The sequence below is a fragment of the Scophthalmus maximus genome, chromosome 3, assembly GCF_022379125.1.
Source record: "Scophthalmus maximus strain ysfricsl-2021 chromosome 3, ASM2237912v1, whole genome shotgun sequence".
In the NCBI taxonomy this organism is placed as follows: domain Eukaryota; kingdom Metazoa; phylum Chordata; class Actinopteri; order Pleuronectiformes; family Scophthalmidae; genus Scophthalmus; species Scophthalmus maximus.
In genome coordinates, this window is record NC_061517.1 from 23,239,219 (window position 1) to 23,266,070 (window position 26,852).

At 42.8% G+C, this 26,852-nt stretch overlaps 1 protein-coding gene and 1 long non-coding RNA gene across 2 annotated transcripts; one reads left to right on the forward strand and one right to left on the reverse strand.

The window, feature by feature from the left end:
• npffr1l2 (neuropeptide FF receptor 1 like 2) lies at positions 1–26,852 on the reverse strand. Its single transcript, XM_035639939.2, has 4 exons — positions 26,539–26,852; positions 8,795–9,146; positions 1,274–1,373; positions 1–1,192 (listed from the first exon to the last, which is right to left on the reverse strand). The coding sequence occupies exons 1-4, from the start codon at positions 26,623–26,625 to the stop codon at positions 193–195; spliced, it is 1,539 nt and encodes a 512-aa protein (XP_035495832.1). The 5' UTR covers positions 26,626–26,852; the 3' UTR covers positions 1–192.
• Positions 21,931–23,311, forward strand: LOC118313941. The gene is made up of 3 exons (XR_004794547.2): positions 21,931–22,222; positions 22,673–22,754; positions 23,164–23,311. It is a non-coding gene; the product is annotated as an uncharacterized LOC118313941 (long non-coding RNA).

Sequence of the window (26,852 nt, forward strand, 5' to 3'; positions counted from 1 at the left end):
TGCTGTTCCTGACTGGCTGAGCCTGGGATCAAAGATGAGGCGCTGCCAAGAACTAGGATTGCAATGTGCAACCATCATTCCAAACAGGGACCACATTACACTTGCAAAATCGGATAAATCGCAGTTTTATCTTGGGACTACGATGCAAAATATCTTAGCTTTATGTGGTTGATTTCTGTGAAGGCGTAGGATTTAGTTATCCCACGCCTGATACACTGAAACTGCCAGAGAACTAACCCTCTCTGACTCTTCACCATTACTGCCCTTCTTGGGTAACGGTGCCATTTCTAAATCTTGATTTGAAAGACTTCTCTCTGAGCGGACCATCGCACAACCCACCCTTGCGCTCCTGTTCACCTCTGCTGGGTCATTCACCTTGTCCTCATTATGGACTCGATTTCTCAGCCCCATGACCTTTGTCTTGCTAGTGGCATCTCTGAAGTCAGTACCCCCACAAGGTGCCAGCGCAGACCTTCCTTTCCTGCCCCACCTGAAAACCCTCATCAGCAGCTGACACTGCTCAAGGCAACAGAGGGGCCTGGACTTGCACACTGCCTGGAAGCCCCTCCGGAAGTTTTCATTGTAGTAGCCGTAGATGATGGGGTTGATGCTGGAGTTGGAGAAGGCAAGCCAGTGGGCGAAGGGGAAGATGTAGCTGGTCAGAAGGTCCAGCTGGTCCCTGTCCAAGCCTGCATAGTCTGTCATCATCATTAGGGTCCAGAGGGGCAACCAGGACAGCATGAATAGCAAAGCCACCAGGGTGAGCATTTTTATCACCTTGATCTTTTTCTGTGATATCATTGGCTGACCCCCCCTTCTGACTCCCACCTGGACTGCATTGCCGAGCTGCGGCTCTCTGTTTGCAACCACAGTGGAACACAGCTTGACTCCGATACTTCCATACATCAGGGTAATGACAGTGAGGGGCACCAGGTAGATGTGAGCAAACAGAACTGCCGTGTAGACCTTTCTCATCCGTGGGTTATCAAAGTTTTCATAGCAGGTGTACACGGGGAGTGTGTGGTTGAAGTCATCATTGTACACCATGTAGTGGGAAGGAAACTTCTCCACAGTCAGGGCCATTGCAGCGGGACACATGATCACCACTGCCAGCACCCAGATAAAGACGATGGCCGCCTGGGCAACAAGTGCAGCTGGCTTGGGTTGTAGAGGGTACACTATACAGCGAAACCTGTTGTACATAAGATAAAGTATTGCTACAAACAGCAACAATTCTAATAGATGTTAAGTATCAGACGGGGCATTCACTTACCTTTCCACAGCAATGGCCACTAGGGTGAAGACAGATGCAGCAACAGACACACCCTGCACAAAGCCACTCATCTTGCACACAATGTTGGAAAAGGGCCAGCCTGTAGAAAAAAAAAGACAAATGCTGAATGGTGCTACCCAAGATAGACTTCTCAGTGGTAATGCATTGAAATATTTGCACTCATTTTTATTAAGCCTTAACAGTAGCCTTAACAGAGTAATTATAATGCAGCAGGAAAAACTTGTAGGCAGTCTAGGGATGTTCTTAAATACAATTTTTAAATATTCATTAATGGACCCTGTTTTCACCTGGCAGTAACATCTGTCCTGAGTGATCCGATCACAAGTGGACAGCTCTAAGTACAGGTGAAAACATTCTCAGGCATGTTGACAGCGGTAGAAGAGAGAGAGAGAGAGATAACGGCAGGAGTCGATGTGCGGTGCACGCACACACAAACACACCCACTCACTCACTCACTCACTCACTCACCCAAGTGCCATGCATGCCATACATTGCAGCATTTTCCCAATAGAATCCCATTAAAAGGAAAGGTCTTAATGTGACTTAATGTGCCAAAGCAGCGATTAATAATCACCAAATTTCTCTCAAATGTCTTTTCATATACATTCAAAAAATTCCCAAATTTAATCCAGTGATCAATCATGAATGTTAATTTAAATTAAACATATATATATATATATATATATATATATTTCGAAGCCCATAGAGCTTGTTCTCCATCAGATGTTACTTCGGGTCATATCAACCCAAACACTATGAGTATGTTTTCTTTATTATTGAATTTTTTTTGATAGCAGATATGAAGAAATTCGGTTACAAGTACAGTAGGGCGCAATGAAAGTAATAGACACACTACAATTTTTTTTTTTTTAAATTTCGTCGAAAAAGCATTTATCTAACAAATACAAAAAGTAGTCGCTCCTGGCTGCCTGCGCACAGTGCACGGCGGTTGCTATTCGACACACGGTAGCGTTCCTCAGAGAGAAGGCTACGAGGCGGTAGCTGGGTTTTTGCCGGCAATTTAAGTTCGCAGGCTACTGTGGGCCGTGCTTCATTTGAGCTACCAGTTTTATAATAATCCAGCGCCTGTCAGGTCCACGTCAATATGCTTCCCGTGGCTGCCTCCACAGGTGACGGAAATGAGCTGCTTATTAGAAGGACACACATCCACACACACTCATACACGTCCACACAGAGCACACATACAGAGGAAACAGGGCAGGGGGGCTGGATCCCACCAGCATCGTCTGAGCCAATCAACAACCTGTCATTATGGCTGTCAACTGGCCCTAATGGTGAGCTGCTGCCGACCGCACGGGTATCTCCATCTTGGGGCTAGTGTGTACGATCACGCCACAACTTCCATGAGAGTTGAGCAATTTTTGCCATTTTAGAACGGTGGATTGAGTCGAGGATGCAAATGTTCCTGTCCCTGAAATCTGCTACAGCGAGAAGCCAGTGTAAACCAGGACCTCGTATCTGTATTAAAGGGCATCGGGACTGTGTCAAAATTTAAAGCCCTCTGAGCTGCACAAAACTGTAAAACTGGCCCAAAGTTTGACAGTCTGACGCCTTAGCTCGACCCTACTGTATGTAGCCTTGAATGATGTGCTCAATAGTTTCCCCTTCGTGTCTTTGGAGCAAGACACTGGCCTCTGGGAGGTACTGTTGACCAGTTGGACTCGTTAATATTTATATGTGCAGCCAAGGAGCAACTATGCTTGTTTTCTCTGTCGGTGTTTTTGTAGGTTCTCGTTCTGGCTGCGGGACACTGGCCATGTCGGAGCACCAACTATCCTGATTTCTGTGGTCTCCCTCAGAATGACATATGACGTTTTTTAACAACAGGGAGTCATGTTTTTGTGAGGGGACAGAATCTGGGGCTGGAGTCACCGAGTAACCGTCTTTTGCTCATGTTTTTTTCCGTCCAGATTTGCTCTCACTGCCTGTAACGCATGAATGAAAGGCTGAACGTCCGTTTTGTAGATAAATGTAGCCCAGTAACCATTTCCTCAGCCAGAACGTGGAACCACTTGTGCATGTTGTGCCCCTTGAGGTTTTTTGAACAACATGGACATTCATTGGATGGACTTTTCAACACTCCCCAAGATGATTTCAGACCAACCAGGCCTTCTTACAGAGGAAATTCACAGTGTTTGTCTATTTCACAGTCCAAACGAGTGACCTTCAGCTACTGAATCTATGAAGGCGACAACAGGGACAGTCTCAAAACTCAAAAAGCAATAAATTTGAAGTCAGAGCTGAGAGTTTTTTATTTAATCAGGTTTTTTGATGGAGAAAGGCGAGTGAGGAAGTGACCGGGATCGGACACTCTCCAGCACAGATATGCCTTTATCCTTCATACAAGTGGATAAACACGTCTTTGCCACTTGCATCGGCTTCATCTCCTGGGCATGGGAGGTACTGGAGCCTGTGTCAACAGCTTCTTTATTTGTCAGCAGGATTACACACACACTACTGAGTGGAATTTGGAGGGAGGATGACTTGGGCCAAGAAAGAATAAGTTATCAGGTCCAGAAAATGGGTGGATCCAGGAACTTTCTTCTCCTTTAACATTTCGAGAAAAGGTGTTTTATGACATTTTTACCAAATTTCCAGGGAAAAATGCATGGATCTTTATTTATTTAAAAAAAAAGGCATATTTACTGGCACGATATCTGTGTGTGTGTGCAATGTGGTGCGACTTGATTTAATTAAAGGGGAAAGTTTGCCTTTAGCGGAGGTATGCACTCTTGCCGTTCTAGTTTATTTCCTTGATTCATAGCCTCTCTGATGTCTATCTTTTGTTAATTTCACTTTAAATGAGCTATGGGAGCCAAAACGTATGAATAGACAGCACCTGTGCCTGATGTGGCCTACTGGGGCTCAATGTTTTGTTTTTTCTTTGTGGAGGGAATTGAAATGTATGAGTACCAACACCTCCAGTAATGCTATGAAATCATTAGTGCTGTTCCACACACTGATGAAGGACTGAGACCTGCATTGTTTGTATTGTTTGTGAAAACAAAGAAAAAATGAAGCAACAACAGAACAATCCTCCAATTAAGGATTGCCTAAGAGTGCAAGATAAATTGATAAGTGGAGAGGTGGTAGGAAGAAGGATAATCATGACCTCCACCAAGGAAGTGATGTTTTCATTGGCTTTTGCTCTTTAATTAGAATGATTATGCAAAAACTACACCACCAATTTCTATGGAATTTTGTGTAGGGGTGGGGCATTACCTATTAAATTTTAGAGTAGATTCGGATAAATGGCCGGATGCAGGATTTTTTTTTCACTTTCTTTAAGAAGGATGGCAAGAAGGCGGCGGTATGCACTCTCTGAGCGCCCTTCTAGTTCCTTCTTTCCAAATCATCCATCCATCCATTATCTATACCACTTAATCCTTTAAGGGTCTCCGGCGGGCTGTAGCCAATCCCAGCTGACATTGGGCCATGGGGGGGGGGGGGGGGGGGGGGGGGGCTCACCCCGGACAGGTCGCCAGCCCATCACAGGGCATACAGAGACAAACAGTCATTCACACTCACATATGGTCAATTTCGAGCATACACAGGGAGAACATGCAGACTCAACACAGGAAGGCCCGGGTTGGTTCGAACCGGGGTGTTATGACCCTGAGTCATATGTGTGTGTGTGTGTGTGTATATTTGTGTCGTTTACCCTCCCTGCCAGAGGGGCGTGCTGCTCCCGTTATGTTTACTTTTCAGGTGGTCCTGGGAGGATGGTGATTGGCCTGTTGCTAATCAGGCAGGATTTAAAAGGAGGCCTGCTGATGGTGACGCTCTCTCTGCACTTCCGGACTGACCATGCTGTGCTGTAGTGTTCTGTTAGACATCGTATTGTAGATTGAATGAATTGTTGTTAGATTGTCAGACATATTGTTTATATAACCGTGTGAATCGAGCAGTCCTGGTGATGCAGGGGTGAGTAGCCATTTTGTTTTGTGATCGTTTTCTCCTGTTTTCGAGGCAGGTAAGAATCTTGTATTTTCTTTTGTGCTGTTTTTGTTTGATAGGAAATTTAGTATCATTAAAAGGACTTGGTTTGTTGTTTTGGTTGTGCTCACCCTGACGACAAAATACCATTTAGCAAAGATATCTTTTATTTTTGGACTGCAAAATCTGTGTACATGGTCGTCTCTGGGAGTTGGGAAAAAGGAGAGCAACCTGTGCGCCCAGGTTGCTGCTGGTGGTGGCGTACGACGCTTGTCCGTCGTACGCTGGTGCGTATATTGGCACTTTTTTCCATCACATTATTCTGGTTGGCAAGTTTGAGTTAAAGAGGCACAATGGAGTTTGATTTGGCATCATTTTCTAGAAATCCCACTTTACCGAAGCTACGCAAAAGTAGAAAAGTTGATTCAATGCTTATCGCTAATACGTTTGCCACTGAAGTGGCGTTAAAACTGAAGAAAGAAAAAGTTTCGACGTGAGCAGACACATTGCTCTGGTTCCACCTTTTAGAGAGTCCGAGGTAGACTCGTATTTTGTGCTTTTGAGAGGATAGTTGCTGCTTTGAGTTGGCCGAAAGATGCTTGGTCCCTGTTGCTTCGGTGCAAATTGGTGGGTAAAGCTCTGGAGGTTCGGGCCGGCCTCACCGTAAAACAGAGCTTAAATCACGACATCGTTAAGATGACTGTGCTGATGGCATATGAGCTCGTGCCCGAGGCTTACAGACAAAAATTCCGATTGTGTCTAAAAAAATGTCAGCCAGACTTATGTGGAGTTTGCGAGTGAGAAAGGGATACTGTTTGATAAGTGGTGTCAGTCCAGCAAAGTGAGCGATTTTGCCAAGCTGCAGGAGCTAGTGCTCTTAGAGGATTTTAAGAAGTGTCTGCCAGAGCGCATGGTCACTTATTTAAATGAGCCAAAAGTTGCGTCTCTTGCCGAGGCTGTGCTTCTTTCTGATGAGTTTGCGTCAACTCCTAAAAATGTGTTTTTTTTACTTCGGTGCGCCGCAACTCCCCAGTTTCTGCAGAAAGTAAAAACAGATCACCTAGATTGTTCAGGCGCAATAATTCTGCCGCCGGTGAAAACCGACAGGGTTTCTACTGTCATGAACCTGGTCACCTCATCGCATTCTGCCCTGTGTTAAAGCCAAAGGAACAGGCCAAGAGTAAAAGTCCCTCTGCGTTGGCATTGATTCAGTCTGAGACGGTCGTTAGGCAGCATGAACAGCTCACTGAACTGCCAAAAGACGTTGATTATGACTTTAAGCCATTCGTTACACAGGGTTTATTTTCTTTGACTGGCTGCGACCGGAACAATAACCATTCGAGAGACACATCAGAGACATCGCTTATGTTTACTTTACAGGTGGTCCTGGGAGGATGGTGATTGGCCTGGAGCTAACCAGGCAGGATTTAGAAGGAGGCCTGCTGATGGTGAAGCTCTGTCTGCTCTTCCTGACTTCCAGACTGACCATGCTGTAGTGTTCTGTTAGACTTCGTATTGTAGATTGACTACATTTTTGCAAATAAATATCTGTGTACATGGTCATCTCTGGGAGCTGGGAAAAGGGAGAGCAACTTTTAGGTGTACCTAGGCTGGTCGTTACCCCGGACAAGGAGCCAGCCCATCACAGGCCATACAGAGACAAACAATCATTCACACTCACATATGGTCCATTTAGAGTATCCCTTTAGACCAACCCCAATCTGCATGTCTTTGGACTGTGGGAGGAAGCAGGAGTACCCGGAGAGAACCCACGCATACACAGAGAGAACACGCAAACTCCACACTGAAAGGCCCTTGTTGGTTTGAACCAGGATGCGAACCAAGAACCTTCTTGCAGGCAACACCACTAACCACTACTGTGAGGTAGCAGGAAATAAATCAAACATGTCCATTAGCGTAGGTATAACTTCAAAGCCCCAGTGTGTAATTTTTGTACTTTTCTGGCAGCATTTGGTGTTAAAGTTGCAAACCGCAACCAACTGAGCACTCGGCAGGGACATTTTATGGTGGCGCACCACTAATTCCATTTCAGGTTTCCGGCAGCGCTGGAAATTCAACGCATATTCTTGACTATTTTCTGCGACAGTTTTTAATGCTGAGTTCGATTATACCTCGGAACTTGGACCCCGCAAGTCGGGGTGGTGATTTTTTTTTTCCGACCTGCCGAGTTGCAGTGGAACGCAGCACAACACGACTTAGCCAACTTGGCGACTTACACGGAGGTCGGGTCCACCTCATTTAACTATATTTAACTCCTTCAAAGTTCACGAAAAAACATTGTTCTTTGTTGCAGGTGATTATACATACATAAACATATAGTTATGGACAATATATTCAATGTCTGTGAATACATTCTTCTAAATATTCCACACTGTAGCCTTAAACCTTAAATTTAAAAACCAAATAACCTTAAAATAAAGAAACAAAACTAATTTACAGTTGTGTCTAGAATGTTAGAACAGAGCAACATAGTTGGAAAGTTGAAAAATAAATGAAATATAATTATTACTTGTGAAAAACCTCTTTGAAGAAGCCTTGAAAGCCACAGTCAAAGAATACTGTAGTTAACGAGGACACAGGAGAAAAATAACATTGAACTGCAGCCCAACAGGCCTCTGCAGCAATGGCTAGTGCTCCAGATGCATTAATAGTCATTGCAGTTCAGGGAGCAAACCGCAGCTTTCGTACTGAAAGTTAACCAGTGGCATTTACACAAATGCCTGTCGGAGAGGGGTTGCCATAAACCCATCCACCCTTTTTACCCATGGTGTCACCACCAGAGGTTTTTGTATGAGTGAACAAAAATAACACAGAAGATAACACAACTGAAGAAGAATTTGAGCTCTGTAAGCCACACCTCGCGGGTTCGTACTGCACTGTATTTCACTGTAACATTATTCCCTAGCAAAGTTCACATTTAAAGAAGATCTTCATCACATCTGTCAATTGCTGTTTTGACATACACGCCTATATGGGGCAGCCCCCCCCCCCGCTGAAAATACGTTACCACACGCATATACATAAATAGAATACCCCCATTATTTTCATGTCATTTTAAATAAACATTGATGAAATTGGAGTAAGTGTATTTGTTGGGGACTATTTTGGATTTGATGCAGGTGTGTACTTAGAGCAGTGAACTGAGCAGTATGTTGGACTGACACCACACAAGCTACAGTGCATTGGTGTGACTCAAACAGTCTGTTTGTATCAAGACACAGAGGGACGAACTCTGCTTTGACTACAAAGGTAATTCTAGTAGAATCAATTCGGTTGTGTTTTGGTATTTAACCGGGATTTGCTGAAAGTAGGAACATTATAGAATATCAACTTTAATTTATCCTTTGATAGTTTATAGTCAAGTTGTTAGTGTACACAGTCACATGCACCAAGGCAATCACAATTCTCTATATCAAGTAATGACATAATGTAAACAGGCTGACTGAACCGCAGGGCACTGAGATATCCAACGAGACAGCAAGGGGTCATGGCAGAAATGAGGACTTGTGACAGTTTATTTACCTGTGACGAGGTTGTCCACCAGTGTTGTAGGGATGCAGAAGATGCCCACCAGCAGGTCACTAATAGCAAGGTTGAGGATGAAGAGGTTGGTGACTGTGCGCATACGACGGTTTTCCATTACAATCAGACACACCAGGCAGTTTCCAACCATACACAGCAGAAAGATGAAGAAGTAGGCCAGGATGTAGCTGGCAGCCACATACAGAGAGTGCTGATAGTAGGGGGAGAAAGTAATGTTGGTAATATTGGTGGCACCATCTAGGCTGGTGTTGGAAAGGGGTGCTGTGGTGGCCGATCCCTCCAACTCCAATCCTTCCTCACCCATGTTGTCCAGAATCTCCATGACACAACACTGTGAAACAGTGAAAGAGAAGAGATTGCAAACTATAACATCACCTGATTTGTATCTTTGTCAAAGTATCTCACAATATTTTGTAAATACCAAATGATTCAGTGAGGAGGTCACGTTTGGACAATCTGTGCTCTGCCAAAACCGTTCACTAAACTGCACCCCTACACCATGATAGTCTAATCGTAGCTTAGCAACTGTAATTAAGGACAGTAGGTCTGTCGGACAAGATATATGTACTGTTCAGGCTGAGTGTTGAGTTTGAAATGACCGACAGTGTAAGGAATGAAGTAAACAGAAACAGGAAATTACAAAAAGAGAAAATGAAAATCCAGCAACTGTTTAAATTTCAGATGAAAAACTCAAAGAACCACTGCAAAGGGCATGTGATTGCAGTAAATCTGCAGTTATTACAGTGAAATACAGGTGCCAGGAAAAAATAGAAAATCTAACAGGCGTAGCAACAGTTACCAAGGGGCTTAGTGCTTTCATGCAACTAAAATCTATTTCTCTGCATCTTTGCTATTTAAGGAAACAGGCTGCTACTACTAGAGTCAGCATAAGATGCTTACTGCCCTGCTTTCAATAAATGCTGCAAATTACTTTAGTCTTTAACTGAACTTCAAGTTACCTTCAAGTCGTGTCTTGTTCATTTATAGATTTCATTGAATAACAGCTTTGTCATTTTCCTCAGCCTCTGTTTTCCATAGCCTGGATCCCCTCCGTTGGAAAGTGTTTACCCCCAGCAGAATACTCGCCGGTCCAATCACAACTGACTATCTAATAATGGGCGGGGTTTATACGATGTGGATTGAAGTACCCAATATTTTCTGTCCAGGGAAGCAACTAACCTATACAACATTTGTCGTCCTTCTTATACCCTTTACAGTTCTAGCACTTTGCATGACATCTTAAACCATAGGGATCTCAACATCTTTGGACATTAGCTTATTTTTGGACAATGTTACAGACACTACATCATCCTCCGACACTATCATGACATTCTTAGACACTATTTCATACCACCATCAGTGTGCTGTTACTGGACTCTACCTCCTACGCACATCTTTGACCAGATGTCAACATATATGTCAATATCGTGACATATTCATGTAAAAAAAAAATTAAACAATTTGTACTTTCCCATGAATTCTGCCTACCATGGGGATTTGGCTCGGCAACCTACAATCAGAAAGTCACGCACACTGTTAAAAAAGGCATTCCTTTGTGAAATTTACTGCACAGTGAGACTAAATAATACTTAACATGGAACGTGTATAGTTAAAAAGCAAGATTTGTGATATCTAAGTTTTATTACTGCGCTCTCATATTCAGCTAATCTACCAAATATATTACTTGACTCCTATTGTATTATTGTCTGTTGGGGTTCCTACTGATCATGTTACGAGTGGGTATTGAACCCAAGAGCAGTACCCCACGGGGAGAGTCGGCAATGTCCTTTATTTCAGCAGACCAGCAGGTTGGCATGGAAAACAGGCTAAAGGCAGCTTGTAGCAAAAAACAGGCGGCACAGCAGGCACCCAGGAGCAGTCCAGACGACCGGGGTGTAACACAGCGTAGAGTCTTTAAGATGAGACGACCCATAGCATTGATGGCTGGAAACTCACGACGGTGAGCAGGTACGGGGAGAAGACAGGCAGACAGGACTCCAGAAAACACACTGCCAAAGCTCGTAGTCGGGGGCAGAAGGCCGAGGTGTTAACCGTGGCAGAGACGAGGCAGGGAGGTCGGGGCCGGGAAATCGGTCCAAAGGAAAACGCTTGAAAGTCTCTCCCACGAAGAACAATCTAGCGCTGAGTCTGTGAACTGGAGAGGCTTATATACTGGGTTTGATTATGGATGAGATACAGCTGAGAGTCCAGGTGAGGGGAATGAACTAACGAGGTGGGTGTGGCTGGCTGGCTGGCAAATCAGAGCACAGGTGGGGTGAGTGGAAATTTACTGGAGCCAGTATGGAGGTGAGCAGACTGGGACAGGTCAGGTATTTAGGTCTTTCTTCCTCTTTTAACATTAATGTTTTCTTCAGAGCTTTCGATATGCAGGTTGTTCCCAGGCTTATTACTTATTGCTTTTGTCTTCCATGAAATGGGGTGCAGACTGTAGCAGTCACCTGATTTTATGGTGTTGTAAAACATGTCAATTGTGTTTTTATTGTTCCACTACTTAATTATAGAGCTAATGGGTACATTAGCAAATGCAAACAAGGAGTCGGGAAGAGGGATGAAAACTATTCATTGTAAAATTAGTCCCAACTAGTGGTTGGGACCATAAATTCCTCAGGAAAATGTTTACTGATGATATAAATCAAGTGAAAAGTAGAGTAATTTTTCTGTTAGACTTTTATAGAAGCTGGTGATTCCAGATAATACAGGTTTAAAGCAATTCTGCATTGGTTACACTTTCCATACCTGTTGACTATGACTACTTTTCTGACGACTACTTTTTATTGTCGATGAGAAAGAAAAATGTAATAGGTTCAGCAACACTAAAATAAAATAGCTAATAAGAGCAATGAAGCATATAGTCAAACAGAACTCAAGCGTAACTTTCCGTAGCAACTTATTACTCTTTTTATGTAGTAATTGGTAAAGTAACATTTGAAATTGTAACTTGTAATTGTATCACATTGATAATTTTCAGTAACTTCCCCAACACTGCTCACAACTCTCCTGAGTTCTGCATATCAGTTATTTAATGATGTTTGCGTCTGCATTGCAGTTAAATTAACTCCTGTTCTCAGCTCCCCACCATATTGATTTTTAATTAGATTGCAATTGCAAACCAGAGACAGTCAATAGCCAGAAAGAGAATGACTGTTGGAATCAAAAACCTTTCATAGAATAGCATATAGCTTTCATCATTTTGAAACCCTGCAGCGCCAGTATGAAGCCAAAGATAAGGAGCAAAGTGACCTTACTGCAAATCAACTTCAGCAGAAGAGAAACCTATTTATCTAGAGATTGATGTAATACACCCGACACTGAGATTGGGTTCCAAGCCCCAATGATTACCTTGATCATAACCAAAGCTGGATACCTGGAACCTTCTGAAAGTCTGCTAGAAGATGTGAATGCAGCACTACATACTATACACTACAGCAGCAGTGATCAGATGCTTGATGAACACAATAAGCCATAAGGAGCAATATCCCCCATGGAGAAGAAGGCTAGAGTCCTAGATCAAGACAACACGGAGAGAGGTTAGTCAACTGTCAGAGCTACAGAAAGGTGTGTTGTTCCAATATAGGGGAGCGAAATCCATTTATACCTCAAACATTTCACTCTGTTCTTAACGTACAGTATACACATCTGTTGTGGTGGTGCTGGTGACTGATGCTATGCTTCTGCTGACAGGCATCAGTCACATCCCTTTTTGCAGTTGAAAGCAGTGTGATGAATGGCTGCTTTTATCGGGTGTATTATTTGATCTAATATTCTAACGAGGCAGCAGTGCCGCGGGGGGTCTGCTATACTGTTAACAACCCCGATGGCATACAGGTGAGAATTGTTCAGAAATGTCAACTCACAGGAGAGAAAATATCTCCAGCATCTGTCAGACTTACCATCTCTCGCTATCACTGCTCCTTTAAAGGGATAGTTCAGTGATTTTGAAGTGGGGTTGTATGAGTTAATTATGCATAGTTAATATGTTACCTTATGGAGATGTTGAGTTTGGAGAAGAAGTGGATGTAGCGAAGGTCAGAGGGCATGAATAATGTTGTGTGGCCAAACCACACTGGCCAAACCATATTGTTTATTTCCCATGTACAGAGCCAGGGTTGTGTAAGAAGAACACATTTTCTTTTTCAGGACAAAATCGATTCATGTAAAAATTGAATATTTAGTTCTCAAAGCTGATGTGTTGGAAACAGGCAAGATGGGTATATAAGTATAAGGATGTGAGCGACTTAGACTAGGGTCACATTGTGATGGCTAAAAGACCAGGTCCGATCATCTCTACAACCGCCTATCTTGTTGGGTGTTCCTGGTCTGGAGTGGTTGGTAAGTTACCAAAAGTGTTTACATTACATTACATATATATTGTGCGAGTCATGATATGTATGTTTATATCCTGTTGGTGTAATAACAGCTTATGTGACATATGTGTTTTCTCCTGTTAATATGATGGGAAGACCTTTATTGTGGTTGTACGGGATGTGACTTGTTGTGCGGTGTTCGTGGTGAACATGGCGGTTGCTAATAAAGCAGTTGTTGAACGACATTACTAGTTGTTTCTTTTCTTTTTTAAAGATTTTTAGGGGGCATTTTTTAAGCCTTTATTAGACAGGACAGTATATAGTGTGAAGGGGGGAGAGAGTGGGGGATGGTATGCAGCAAAAGGCTGTGGTCTGAGTCGATACTGTGGCGGCTGCAGGACTTGCAGCCTACAATTGACATGTGAGCATCAGAAATGGACCACAGACCAACAGAAAAATGTGGCCTAGTCTGACAAATCACATTTTCTTTTAAATCATGTGGACGGCTTACCTGGGGAAGAGATGGCACCAGGATGTACTGTGGGCAAGGGGCAAGCCGGTGGAGGCAGTGGTCCTGCCTATCATGTGGATGTTACTTTGACGTGAACAACCTACCTAAATATTGTTGCAGATTGTGAGGGTGCAGCTGAAGGTGGCCCTGGAAAGCACTGTTGCTGTCTGGTGTTTGTTGGGAGACGTATTGTGGCAGGAAGGTTTGCCACAGACCAAGTACACCCCTTCATGGAATGAGTATTCCATAGTGGCAGTGGCATCTTGTGGAGTCACAGCTGTTTTAGGGGGACCAAAAGGGGGACCAACACAATATGAGGCAAGTGGTCATGATGTAATGGCGGATCGGTGTATATCACTCTCTTATCATGTGTAGTTGCTTTCATTATAGTACTATCAAGAATATTCAGCTTTTAACACATTTTAAGGCATTAACACATAACACATATATTATGATTTTTTGTAGTGCCAGCACCTGTCCTATCTCTAAACCCCAAAACAGAACAAAGTCAGGATTACTCATAATAGGTGCCAATAACATCCAAAAGTATCCACGTTTTCAATTCAAGACTTGAATATACATTTAACTATGGCATATAACTATATTATTAAATGTTTGAAATTCCAAATAACAAATTGTGTTCCTTTTGCAGGTGTTGGACAGGTTCTCATTAGTTTGAATCTACTCTTAATGGATAACGCATTTGCCTGATAACACAGCTTTGCCCATCCATGCTCTGTAATATCTGTCTTACTATCCACATCATTCTTTCATAATTTCTTTTTATCATGTAGATGCCATAACATTTGTCAGAGTAACGTTTGCACATAATTACCAATTGACCCCTTGTTTGTTTCTTCACAGAGAAAAATTAAAAGACTGCATCAATCAAAGATCAGCTATGATAAAGGGAGAGATACAGGACAGGATAAGGAGACTGAAAGGGAAGTGTTTCCAGAGGACACTTTAAAGTGATGCACACGTCCAGACACACTTGTTGTTGCCGCGGATTTTGACTCACAGCGCCATTTAGGTTATCTTTCCGTCAGTAGTGTTGGAAAATGAGATGAAAAGTATGTGTTTTGGATTATTTTAACATTGTGATCGCATGATACAGGCATGTGCATCACTTTTAAGTGTCCTCTGGAAACACTTCCGTTTCATTGCAGTCTATTTGCAGTGTGTGTTGTGTTGCAGTGTTGTGGTCTTTGCAGCATGTTCTATAAATGCTGCGCATGTGTTGTCAAATTGATGATGTTTACTTAATTTGATTGTGTTTTGTCCATTTGCATGTGTTTTCTTAAGTTGCAATGCTGTGAGCTCTCAGGGCCACCATACACTTGGCAGACTAAGCTACAAAGACATGGTATATAACACACCGTGTTACCTTTGGGAGCTCATTATTCTTACAAAATGTAGGATGACGCTATGATTGAGGGTTATTTAGACCCATTTGTCCGAACAGTGCCAGCGTCTTGGTCTTTGTTCATTGTTCTGCCTTCTCCTTGTACTCAAGTTGATTACTGTCTTTGTGAGATGGTTCATGATATATAGCGTCCTGCTGAATATGAAATAAATGCCTGACACAAAGTGAGGAAGAGAAGTCTTTTATCTCCAGGGACAGGCTGTTCAGACAAAAGACTAATCATCCAGTCAGTTCAATGTGGTGGTTTTCATTTAGAGGCTCTCTGTGCTATTTCTGGGGAAAACAAAAACAAACATTAATAAATACTGTATTTGCCCACTTTTTACATCTAATGATCATGAAGGATTTTTCTTATTGACTGAGTCTCTAAAATAAAAAGGACTGAAAATATCATAAGATACTCTTCTAAAAACCAGCAAAAAATAGTACAGAACAATTCAATTCACATATTATGAACATCTCCGGCCTCAATCAAAATACATGCCCTGGGCTTCTTGAATAACAGTCTGTAGGAGCCATGGTAGGCCCTATAGACATTGTGCAAGATGTTGTGCACTTATTAATATTCATAAAGCCCCTAAAGGCATGATGCTGAGACTAATTCCATCTCTCCCCCAGGAAGTAAGAAATGTCAAATTCTGAAGGAAAACATCAAGAATGTAATTATTAGGGTTATAGAGGGACCTGGCAGACTAAAGATTATTAATGCTTTTTATATAATTATTTTAAATGTTTACTTATCAAAGAACATAAAACATATAATTATGTGAATTTTGGCATTGAAAAGACAGAAAGAGATAAGGACAGGTCTATTTCTTTTTCTTTTTCATTTTCTAATTTAGTTTAGTACTGGAATGTCTGCAGAAAAAAGAACAATTTAGATGTAACCTACAAAAGACTGTTGCCTCATTTCCTTGGACAATTCTCGAGGACAAGTAGCTGATGTGAAGTATAGTCCACTTTTTTCTCTCTGCTGAATGGACCATAGGACACATCATCATCAATGGCACGTTTCACTGTATTTTATAATCCCAAGAGCGATAGACCATGAGATGGCAGTAAGATTGGCAGAAGCCATGTAGAAAAAAAAAAGGTTCACAAACCTAACCACGTTGACAATAGTTGCAGAGCTGCCTGTTCAAAATTGAAATACCATTTTCCAAAATTACACGCCACTTTTCTATTTTTTCAGTCTTTCATTTTTTTGAGATGCTGCCTTGTCCATCAAAAAATGATAAGCACTCACTTTTGCAGTTTGACCACCTGCATCTAACAAATTTATCAAAGTTTTGGCCATTTTGAGCGGAGCAGGAGAGACTGAGAATGGTGGGGCCTGTGGATACACTGAAGGATCTCAAAGCCGGCGTCCAGACATTGTCCTCCACGAAAGGCGACAGGCAGGACCGCCCCTCCCTAAACGCAGAACATGCGCTGTGCGTAGTGCCTCATGTTGCGCTGGGGGCCTCATATTATGCGGCACAGCTATGCACGCCGCAGTGCCACAGTTCGCCAGTCCCCAAGCGATTCCGACGCGGGGCCCGCATGCCCCACGTCAAGTGAGTTTGAGAGGAGAGAAAGGAGTTCTGGCATTTACCGTACCGCACGCATTATTGCAATGATTGACAACCAACAACCTGCCTTAAAAAAATTACAGGTGACAGGAGCCATGATTCAGATAAGTACGATGCAAACACACACAGTCCAATTCATGTTAGACCAGGGTCTATGCAAGCATTGCCAATAAGTTCAAACATGCATCCCCTTTTACTAGTCAGTTGCATGGTAATAAACGCAAAAAGAGACATATTTATAGTTTAAAGTCCTGTCGGCGCGTCCCTTACAAAGTACAAAACAACTAGACCATCTTACATGATGTCATTGGACATGCCTAGGACAAACGTCCAGGAACAAGAATGCAAAACACAGAATCAGTCATTGCCCACTTTGATACGCTGTACCGTAGAAGTGCGATGTAAAAAAAAAAAGTAATTATTTACAATCATAACCAGGGTCTGAGCCACACCTCTCATCGGGTGATGAGACTCTTATTACTCAGTAACTCTAATCTACCGCTGCACAGAGCAGGTATTGATAGTTCACAAACAAGGGATTTTTTATTTGATTAACGTGGGCACTGTCACTGATGCACAAAAATTAATGAAATGAGTTTATTTTGATAAAAAAAAAAATGAAACAGACTGTGGGACAGATGGACAAGTTATGTAATCGTATCAGTGGTGGTTCTAGCTTGTATGGCGCTGTCATTTTCATTGAGACATTTGGAACGATGCCTATAGAACTATATGTACACTTATATACCTTCATAACAATCATAAATACAAAAATTATATACAATCATAAATATAAAAATAAAGGAAAACCCCCAAAATATAGTATATAGATACAAATAAAGATACATATTACTACTTAACGGATTCAATTATAACATATTGCTAACAAAATGCACACAAATAAAACTAAATTGCACAAATCCTATATCACTACTATTGTACACAGTGACGTAACAGTCATCTAAGGCAGGATTTGATGAGCTCCAGCTTTGAAAAGCTCCTCTCTGCTTCAGCTACAGTGACTGAAAGGGTAAGGCATATTCTGATCGCAGTCCACAAGTTTGGTTAAATTTCTAAGATCTCCCTCTTTTTATAAATGTCAGCAGCTCAAGCATTGAACACCATTAGTACTGAACAAAGGTAGAGGTGCACACATTGATAGATAAACCCGCTCCCCCCCGCCCCCTTCCCCATCTGCTACTTCTGGGTGTGAGACCTCCTCAGGCAGAGGCCTGCCTAGCTCAGGAACCAGAATCAGGGCACCCACTCCCACGAGTTTAACTGACCCACACGGTGACAGGATGTCATCGGTGTGGCGTGCAAATATGCGATAAAAAAATCAATCGCGCTTTAATATGAGTGGTGTGTATCCTGTCGGGAATCGAACAGTGCGCAAGGTGTGTGTGCAGTGCGTGCGGTAGAGTGGGTCGGGAGAAACGGAGTTGGCTGCAGCAGTGAATTTGCAGTGCTGGTCTGATGATAGATGGCGCAGCGTCTCAAGACAAAGGAGAAGTTTCTGTGTGTTATGTGCCATGCTGTTGTGGAAGTAAAAGGGGCTAGTCCCGGAGCAAAGACAACACTTGGGCCATGGAGAAAGCGAAACGCACATGATCTCCCCTGTGTGCCAACTACGGTCTGGACGCCAAGCAGGAGAAAGGCTAACAGCACAAAAGTCAACATTACGGAAAGAAAATTTGGTTTGTGAGCGCGTGTGTGAATGGGCAAATGTCAAATTAGTTAACAGGTGAATGTCATGTGATTCGATAAGGCTTGAAAAGTGCTATACATTTACCAAATAATTTTTTTGTCAATATTGCACAGACTAATGCAATCTATGGATGAATATATTGATCTCTGCACATCTTTGAAATTACACGTGGAGCTCTTTCTTTCACCAAAAAACATTTCTATCATCGTAAAAAAACATGCAAACACAAACATCCGTGAAAATACAGCACGCAGAAAGCGAGAGAGTTTCCTCGGTAATTTTTTTTATTATAAAATCAGATTGGAGGGATGTCTGCTTAATTGACACATGTACAGTGAAACATTGCAATGGCAAGGCGGGGTTGTATGGGTTTATTAAGCTGCGACGAAGATGCTCCTTAGCAAGCTTTGTTAGCACTATCAATGCAGTGTACAATAGAAAACTGATTTCCTTGGACAATTCTCAAGGACAAGTAGCTGATGTCTGAATGGAGCATAGGAAAGACTGTCAGATGAAACAGCCTCATCAGATTCAGACCAGAGCCACCGAGAGAGAGAGAGAGGGCTTCGATTGAGAGCGGCAAAACACAATCATAGCTATAGGATTCCTAGACTGTTAGGTAATTACATGATTATACTGGAAACAATTTCCATGAGATGTGAAATATGAATGTCACAGAAGTGCACATGGCCCGCAAAGTGCCTAGTCTGGCCCTCTCCAGAAGCCAAGGTATGTCATAAAGGGCTCGTTTCCTCGGAAACGAAAACTCAACCATTCTTAGTTTTAGACGATTTTACACAAGCTAAAAGTTAATCATGAATATTATATTCCATTTCTCTTCCATTGTTCTACAACAGAGATCCCTCATAATCCCACACACTGGTCCTGTAATACAAGAAAACAAAAAAGCAACATTGCAGCAGCAAGAACTCAGAAGCCTGGTTCTGTTTCTTGGAACAAATTACCAGTAAAGTAATTTGAAGAAGACGGGTGTTCATGCTTTACAGCAGTGGTTCCCAAACCTTTTTTGCAGGGCCCCCCTTTGGCAAGTAAAACATTTCTTGAGCTTTTTAAAAAAAATGCTCATCGTCCTTTTATTTTCCTTTAAAAATCTCATCCCTTTCATATCGGAAAAAAAAAATGAAATCTGAGTCCATATTTCTTGAAAAGGAAAAAAGGCTTTTGCGGCTGCATTGCAAACACAAAGTTTCTCGGTGCAGGAGGGGAAACTGAAACTAAGTTATAGTTTCATTATAGAAATAAAACACGTTCTAGATGGCATCACACTGACCTCACTAACAAAAAAATTAAACCAAAGAAAATCAGATAGAAGACCGCAACACAACAAATTAAGAAAAAGCGCTGCAAATAGACTGCAACACAACAAGTGTTACCAGAGGACACTTAAAAGTGATGCCCACGTCTGCCTTGTTGGTTGGACGGTGGATTAGGCGGAAGTTGTTGGAGACAGGAGCGGCATATTTAAAAACAAGATATCCATGGTTAAAACTTTGCTTTTTACGATCAGAGACATCTGACAGATGAATTTCCGTTGTCACGGTTGTCAACTGGAGGTCGGATGCGCGGAAAAGACTGCGACGATGGGGAAACCTAAAGATCTGAAGAAAGCTGTGGCGGGTAGGCGCAACTGTGTTGTGAATGAGCCGGAGTGGGGAGTGTCAGACCTAATTGATGGCGATGACAGCATTGAGTTGAGCCAAGGAAGCGAGAGAATGAGGGAGAAAAGAGGAATGATTTTGGAGGGGCCAGACCAAAGAAAATCAAGGGTAGTGGAGATCATGGGGGAGGAATAGAGAAGAGAACTCAGGAGGAGGTGGAATTTAAAATCATTTTGAGATTCGGCGAGGAGCGGGGAATTTCTTCAATGAATCCGGTAAAATTGACAACTGTTTTGAGGAACCAGATAGGAGACATACATATGGCTAAGGTGTTGAATGATGGTAATTTGTTGATTATTTGTAGAAATGAGGAGCAGAGAGAGCGGGCTGAGAGGACAAAAGAGATAGGGCGATTTAAAGTGATAAATACAAGCCGTATTGAAAGAGGAAATACATTGAGTAAGAGATTGATTTGGGGGGTACCAGTCGGAGTGACTATGGAGGAAATTAAATCAAACCTAACAGGAGGAATTATAAAAGATGCTCGTCAGTTGCAGGTAACTCGAGAGGGAGTGAGGAAAGATAGTGAGCAAGTTGTGATTGAGCTTGGGGAGGAAGTGCTCCCGCAAAGGGTGACTCTAGGATTTTTGAGTTACAGTGTTAGAGAGTATGTACCAAAACCAATGAGGTGTTACAACTGTCAAAGGTTTGGTCCTACAGCTACGACATGTAAGGCCAAGAGAAGATGTGCCAGATGCGGTGAGGAACATGATTACGGGCAATGTAATCAGGTGCAACCAAGATGTTGCCGCTTTGGTGGAAATCACAGTGTGGCTTATGGGGGATGTGAGGTAATGAAAAGAGAAATGGAAATACAGCAGGTAAGAGTTCAGAGTAAGATAACGTATGCACAGGCTGTGAAGATGGTGAGTCAGGGGGGGAGGAGTGGACGAGAGGAGAAGACTAGTAAAACAACCCACAACAGAACCAGTTCAGACAAATGAGGGGAACGAAAAAATCGACCTAAAAAAGCTTGTCATTTTCATTGCAGGGGTAGTGAACGCTACAATGGAGGTTAAATCAAAAACAGAGCGAATTCAAATAATAGTAAAGGCAGCAGCTCATCACCTTGATATTGGTGGGCTGACACGGGAGGAGGTGAGGAATGAACTCAGTAGGTCAAGCAAGCCGAGAGCCGTGGGGGGTTGGTTAGTAGTAATAATGGTCCTATTGCTACAAAGGAATGCTAGGAGTTTGTTGGCCAATGGACAGGAATTTTAAAAGTATGTAGATGATTTATCCAGTAAACCAGATGTAATTTGTGTTCAGAAAACATGGTTCAAACCAAATTTAGATTTTAGAATAGGCGGGTATGTGATGGGGAGTATGGAGTAGGAGGAGCATGTGCAACATTTATTAGGGAAGATATTTCATTTACAGAGGTGAGCATTGGAAATGAACAAAAATATATAAGAGTAGATATATGGATAAGAGAGGTAGAATATGTAATAATACATTTTTACAATCCTTGCAGGAAACTAGATAGGCAAACATCCGTCAGGGTTATGTGATAACTGTCACATGGAGGAATCAGTAGAGCATGTAGATTTAAACTGTCGTAAATACACACAAGAGCGCGAAGCATTACAGAGGGGAATCAGGAGACTTGGATTTAAAGAGATGACTTTAAAAAATATATTTTCTATTGGGATAAAAAGTCTGTTCCCTTATTTGAAGGAGACAGGACTTATGCAAAGAATTTAATTTTTTGAATTATTTATTCATTCAATAGACATATTTTTATTTTTTTAAATTTGGTTTTGGTTTTGTTCTGTTTGTTTTTGGTTTGGTTTTGGGTAGAAAACTCTGGCTCACACTCCAACACAGTAGGTGGCGGTAATGCACCATAACGCTGGTTGCCACCCGCCACAAAAAAAAAAAAGAAGAAGAAGAAGTAGAAGAAGTAGAAGAAGAAGAAGAAGAAGAAGGAAACGCTTGTTGTTGACGCGGATTTTGACTCACAGCCTGTTTACATACAGTCTGGCAGACGAGTTGCTGCACTGAACCAAAGAAGAAGAAAAAAGAGTTGCAGAACGACATAGAAAGGGTATACAACAACTTCCGGTCGCAGCAGACAGAGCAGTGGAGACGGCTACGGACACAAAGAGGTTGGAGACCACAGGAGGAGTGAACATCGTGTGGCTCTTCCCCGCTGGCGTCAACTCCGGGAGGAGAAGAGGGCGACAGGTAATGTCCTGCTTCATTCGGTTGAAAGCAGTTTATGTTCTCGAACTGTGTAGCCAACAGAGCTGTGGGGAAGCTTGTGTGTGTGTGTCAGCCAGCGCACAGTTAGCTTCGCTGGAGGACACTAGCTAAGTTTGCTAACGCTACGTTAGCGCGCGTGCGTGCGTGGGTGTGTGCGTGCGTGTGTGTGCGTGCGTGCGTGCGGGTGGGTGTGCGTGCGTGCGGGTGGGTGTGTGTGTGTGTGCGTGTGTGTGCGTGCGCGTGCGTGTGTGTGTGTGTGTAGGTAGGTAGGTAGGTAGATAGGTAGGTAGGTCGGTCCCGGAGCGATGCAGAGTCTCCCTGCTCCCAGACTACGGTCAGGACGAAGGGGCAGGACATGAAATGAAAAGTGCTGTTCAATGTTCGGTAATGTGAGATCATTTCACTAAGTTGACCTCCTCTCTCTTATACCAGCTAGGTTGTCTGCCACGGACCAGAGCACTGAGACCAGGCGATCCCCGTCCGCAGCGAGAGAAGCAGGTCAGCAGAGGACCAGGTGAGTCGGCTCATGATACAGTAGGTTGAGCATGAAGTGGTAACTTTCTTGTGTACAAAAGCTACTTTAAAATCCATATGGCAATGTTGTAAAAAATTCCAAAGTGTAAACATTTATGCCAAGTGGGTTGTTTAATTTTTTTATTTTTTTTTTACAGATTCTGAACCTCAGAACTATTATTAGATACATCGTCACTATTATGATCTTCAATATTAATCTAAACAAAGTCATAACACAAATATATATATGAAAGAGTGGCTGGTCCACCAAAAAAATCACAAAATCAATTATACTTGGCTACCACAAAAGGTGACACAGAAAACTGTGTTTGTCATTGCAGATAATGCCGCTGTAGTGTTGTCAGTCTTTTACACTAATGTTGATCTATTATTGTGACATTCTTCTACAGGGCCACTTCCTAAAGAGTCGACAACAGCACAGCCTGACCCGTCTGCCGACAGACCTGCTTTGACACAAGAGCTAGGAAACCCTGTGCAGACAGTTCCTTCATTGTTGTACATATGTTGTTTATGCTAATATTCTAATATATATATTGTATGATGTTCCAAAAAAATAAACAGGTGTCATGACACATTGTGTTCTAATTATTTGTGCAGCTTGTAAAGAGGTAAATGTAATGGTTGGTTTGTTTATGCTGAGAGTATAAGGAAAAGGCCTTGAAAATTTAAAATATTTTTATTCCAGCAATATAGAGCAGGTTACGCAGAACATAAATAAACATTGGTATTGCACAAAATACTGTGTGCAAAATGTAAACCTCCATATGTGGCAGCCTGGACAGGGGAGTCATGAAGTTGCCCACAGCACTTTCTTTCCACGTCTAAGGGCAGTTGTGGCAGGCACAAGTAGGTTGACCTGCAACGGGACGGCCCGGTGGAGGAGCATCTGCTGCTGTGAGGTGTAGTACGTGAAGCAGCAGGCTCGTGTCCCGTCACTGCTCCAAGTTCAGTCCTCGAGTTCGGGCCTGTACAGTAACACATGATTAGATTAGTTACATGATAAATAATTCCATGTATGATTCGATACATTGAACAGAGTCTGGAGTAAACTCAGTCTGAGTTAGCTTGACAAATGTGCCCACCGACAATAGCCACGTTCATTGTTTGCGCTTATAGTGAGATAATGTCCGGTGTTTTCTTACCATTGAATGAGCCACGAGCCGTCAGTTGGCATGTTGTGCTCCGCTCGTGTCTTCCTCCTCCGATGCACTCAGACTCAGACTCGGGCAGCGGTGCGCGTTCGTGTGTTGAGGGGGGAGGGGCTTGGGACAAGGAAGCGAGTCGGATTTTCCGGCGATTGTCGAAATCACCTACTCAACCTTTAATAGCGCTGAGAGTCAAAATACGCGTCAACAACAAGCGTGTCCAGACGTGTGCATCACTTTTAAGTGTCCTCTGGAAACACTTCCGTTGTGTTGCGGTCTTTGCAGCGCGTTTTCAAAATGCTGCGCATGTGTTGTCAAATTGATGGAGATGTTTTCTTAATTTGCTTGTGTTTTGTCTATTTGCATGTGTTTTCTTAAGTTGAAGTGCTGTGAGCTCTCAGGGCCACCGTACAGGTGAGATTTAAAAAAAAAAATCCATTCCTGGTCATATGAACACTGCGCTGATTTCAGTTTTGCTTATTGATAAATAAGGCATCAAACAAATTTCTGAAAATGAGAATCTGAGGATGAAAAAGATTTGAGGTTGTGGAGTTAGAAAGAAGACCTCTGTAGCTTGCTCCTCATCTCTCCTCCGCTTTATGCCATAGACTGTATAAAAAAATGGACCTCCTTGTATCACCTCAGGAACAATGCCAAGCTACGCCCCACACTGACAGACAACTGTCTGTCAGATGCTGAAAAACGTTGTCTCCTCAAGGCTGGACCACTGCAACGCTCTCCTCATCGGGACCCCCGGCAAGAGCATTCAAAAGCTTCAATACGTCCAAAACAGCACCTCAAGGATCCTAATGAGGATACGAAAATATGATCACATCACGCCCGTCCTTCACTCACTCCACTGGCCGCCTGTCCGTTCAGGATTGAATACAAAATCTCCCTACTCACCCATCAGTGCATCCATGGCAATGTCCCTCCCTACCTGAAAGATCTACTCTCACCACAAACCCTCTCGCCCAACCACCGCCCCGGAAACAAAACCTTCACCCTTCACCCCTCCAGGACCAGCCTGCGCACCATGGGGGATCGAGGCTTCTGCTCGGCCGCTTCTCGCCTGTGGAATTTCCTCCCAGACCACCTGAGGGCTCCACAAAGCACTCTCTCTTTCAAGAAGGGCCAGAAAACCTTTCTTTTTAAACAAGCATTCGCCTAAATTTTTTATTTTGATCTTGTTTTTACTCTGTAGCACTTTGAGATTGCCATTAGCAATTAAAAGTGCTCTATAAATGAAATGTATTTTTATCCAAATCCGTGTGTGGGGACTGGTCGTCCTGGTGGGCATGGCCCCAGCAACCGTCACTGGCAGTATTCTGCACCAGATTATACATCTGCACAAGTGGTAATTCTTCTGGGCCGTATGCACTTTATCTTAAGTCTGAGTTATTGTCTCCTTTGTGATCCCCACGATTTCCCTAATGTGCTGTCCCCCTTGTACAGATTTCTGCCGTGCAGCTTCCACTGGTTCCCACCTTCCCAAGGACACTGTCGCTTCAACCACTTATTTCAATTCATTCTGTGTGATAACATCCCAGCTGACACATGTTGTTATCCTCATCTGGATCCAAATTGCTGTTAATATCATATGTAAGTGGTGTTCAAATGCCAAATATCAAAGAACAATGCTCCCATTTCTCAAACAGCAGCGTGCAAAAAAACAAGCGTGGCCTTTATGTGGCATTGCCATATAGATGTATGATATGCATATGGGAAGGAGACAATCAGCGTGTCTCAACCTGTGCAATGTCCAATAAACTCCTTGATATATCAGTGTTTGACATTTTAAGACAGTGAAAAATGAGGTTAAAATCTCTGAGTCTCTTTCTGGCATCAAAATTGGAAAAAAAAAGAATGTGGCAGATGCAGCTGACGACCAGTTGGTGCAACCGACCCCTGTTGTTTTCATAAACCCCTTTTGTAATTTTAATTATTTATTCGTTGATTAATAATCCATTTCATTTTTTGTTGCACATTCAAATATCAAATAGGGGTCGATTTGTACTTTTGTTTTAAACATGCATTAATCCATGTTTCTTTGTATTGGGGTAAATAATCACTAAAATGCATGTTTAATTATCATTTCCATGACACTCACACTATGCTGTGAGCTCTTTACCCCATCATAATTATTTCCAAATAGATGAATCAAGATGATCAATGAAGTATTACATGTAAGAGGCAGTGTACTTTCCAACCAGGGAAACGATGAAAACCAATACATTTTTTGTCTCAGACATCTTTGTGGTGTTGTGTCAATGAAAAGGATGTCCAATCATTTAGATTTTTACACTGTAAACACTACAATAAACAAGAAACTGAAGTAGAAGTAGAAAATACACAAAATACTTATAGGGGCCAATATTTTTACAGTTTTGCTTAGAAAAAAGAAAGAAGAAATGGGGGGAAAAAGGGACTCAGTTAAAGCTGCTGGAAGCCTAATAATAATTTTTTTTTTTTTAAAGTTCAGACCAGTCTTTGATACACTGCCAACATCTCTTTTCTTTTCCTTTCCTGTCGCAGAAACAAGACGAGACAAAGCTCATCGAGCCGACACGGTGTTACACGACGCAGATGGATGCATGTGAAGGATGAAACATGACTCACCCCTCGTGGTTGCAGATGCTCCTCGACCCGCAGCTTGCAGTCAAGACTCCGCCGAGCGATGACGAGAGGCAAGATGAAGCCGCGCATGGACGAGCCGCAGGTGATGACTGCGCCTCCCACCGACTCTCCGCGCCGAAGTCAGTCTCAGGTTGGCGGTGATTTGACGGACAGCTTCTCTGCGCGCGCGGCCGCGCGCCAGTCTGTTGCCGGCGGTGACAGAGGATGGAGAGGTCACCTCCAAGCCACCGGCTCTTCACAACAGGGGTTTCACGTTGGGGCATCACTAAATATACCGTCTGACTGACACGACACCC

Bases quoted from the DNA above. Each gene is read 5' to 3' on its own strand.
- npffr1l2 (XM_035639939.2), bottom strand. From the start codon at position 26,625: ATGCGCGGCTTCATCTTGCCTCTCGTCATCGCTCGGCGGAGTCTTGAC. The intron at 9,147-26,538 runs GTGAGTCATGTT...ACTGTTTCACAG, and splicing joins AGCATCTGCAACCACGAGGG to TGTTGTGTCATGGAGATTCT. The intron at 1,193-1,273 runs GTAAGTGAATGC...TATGTACAACAG, and splicing joins GTGGCCATTGCTGTGGAAAG to GTTTCGCTGTATAGTGTACC.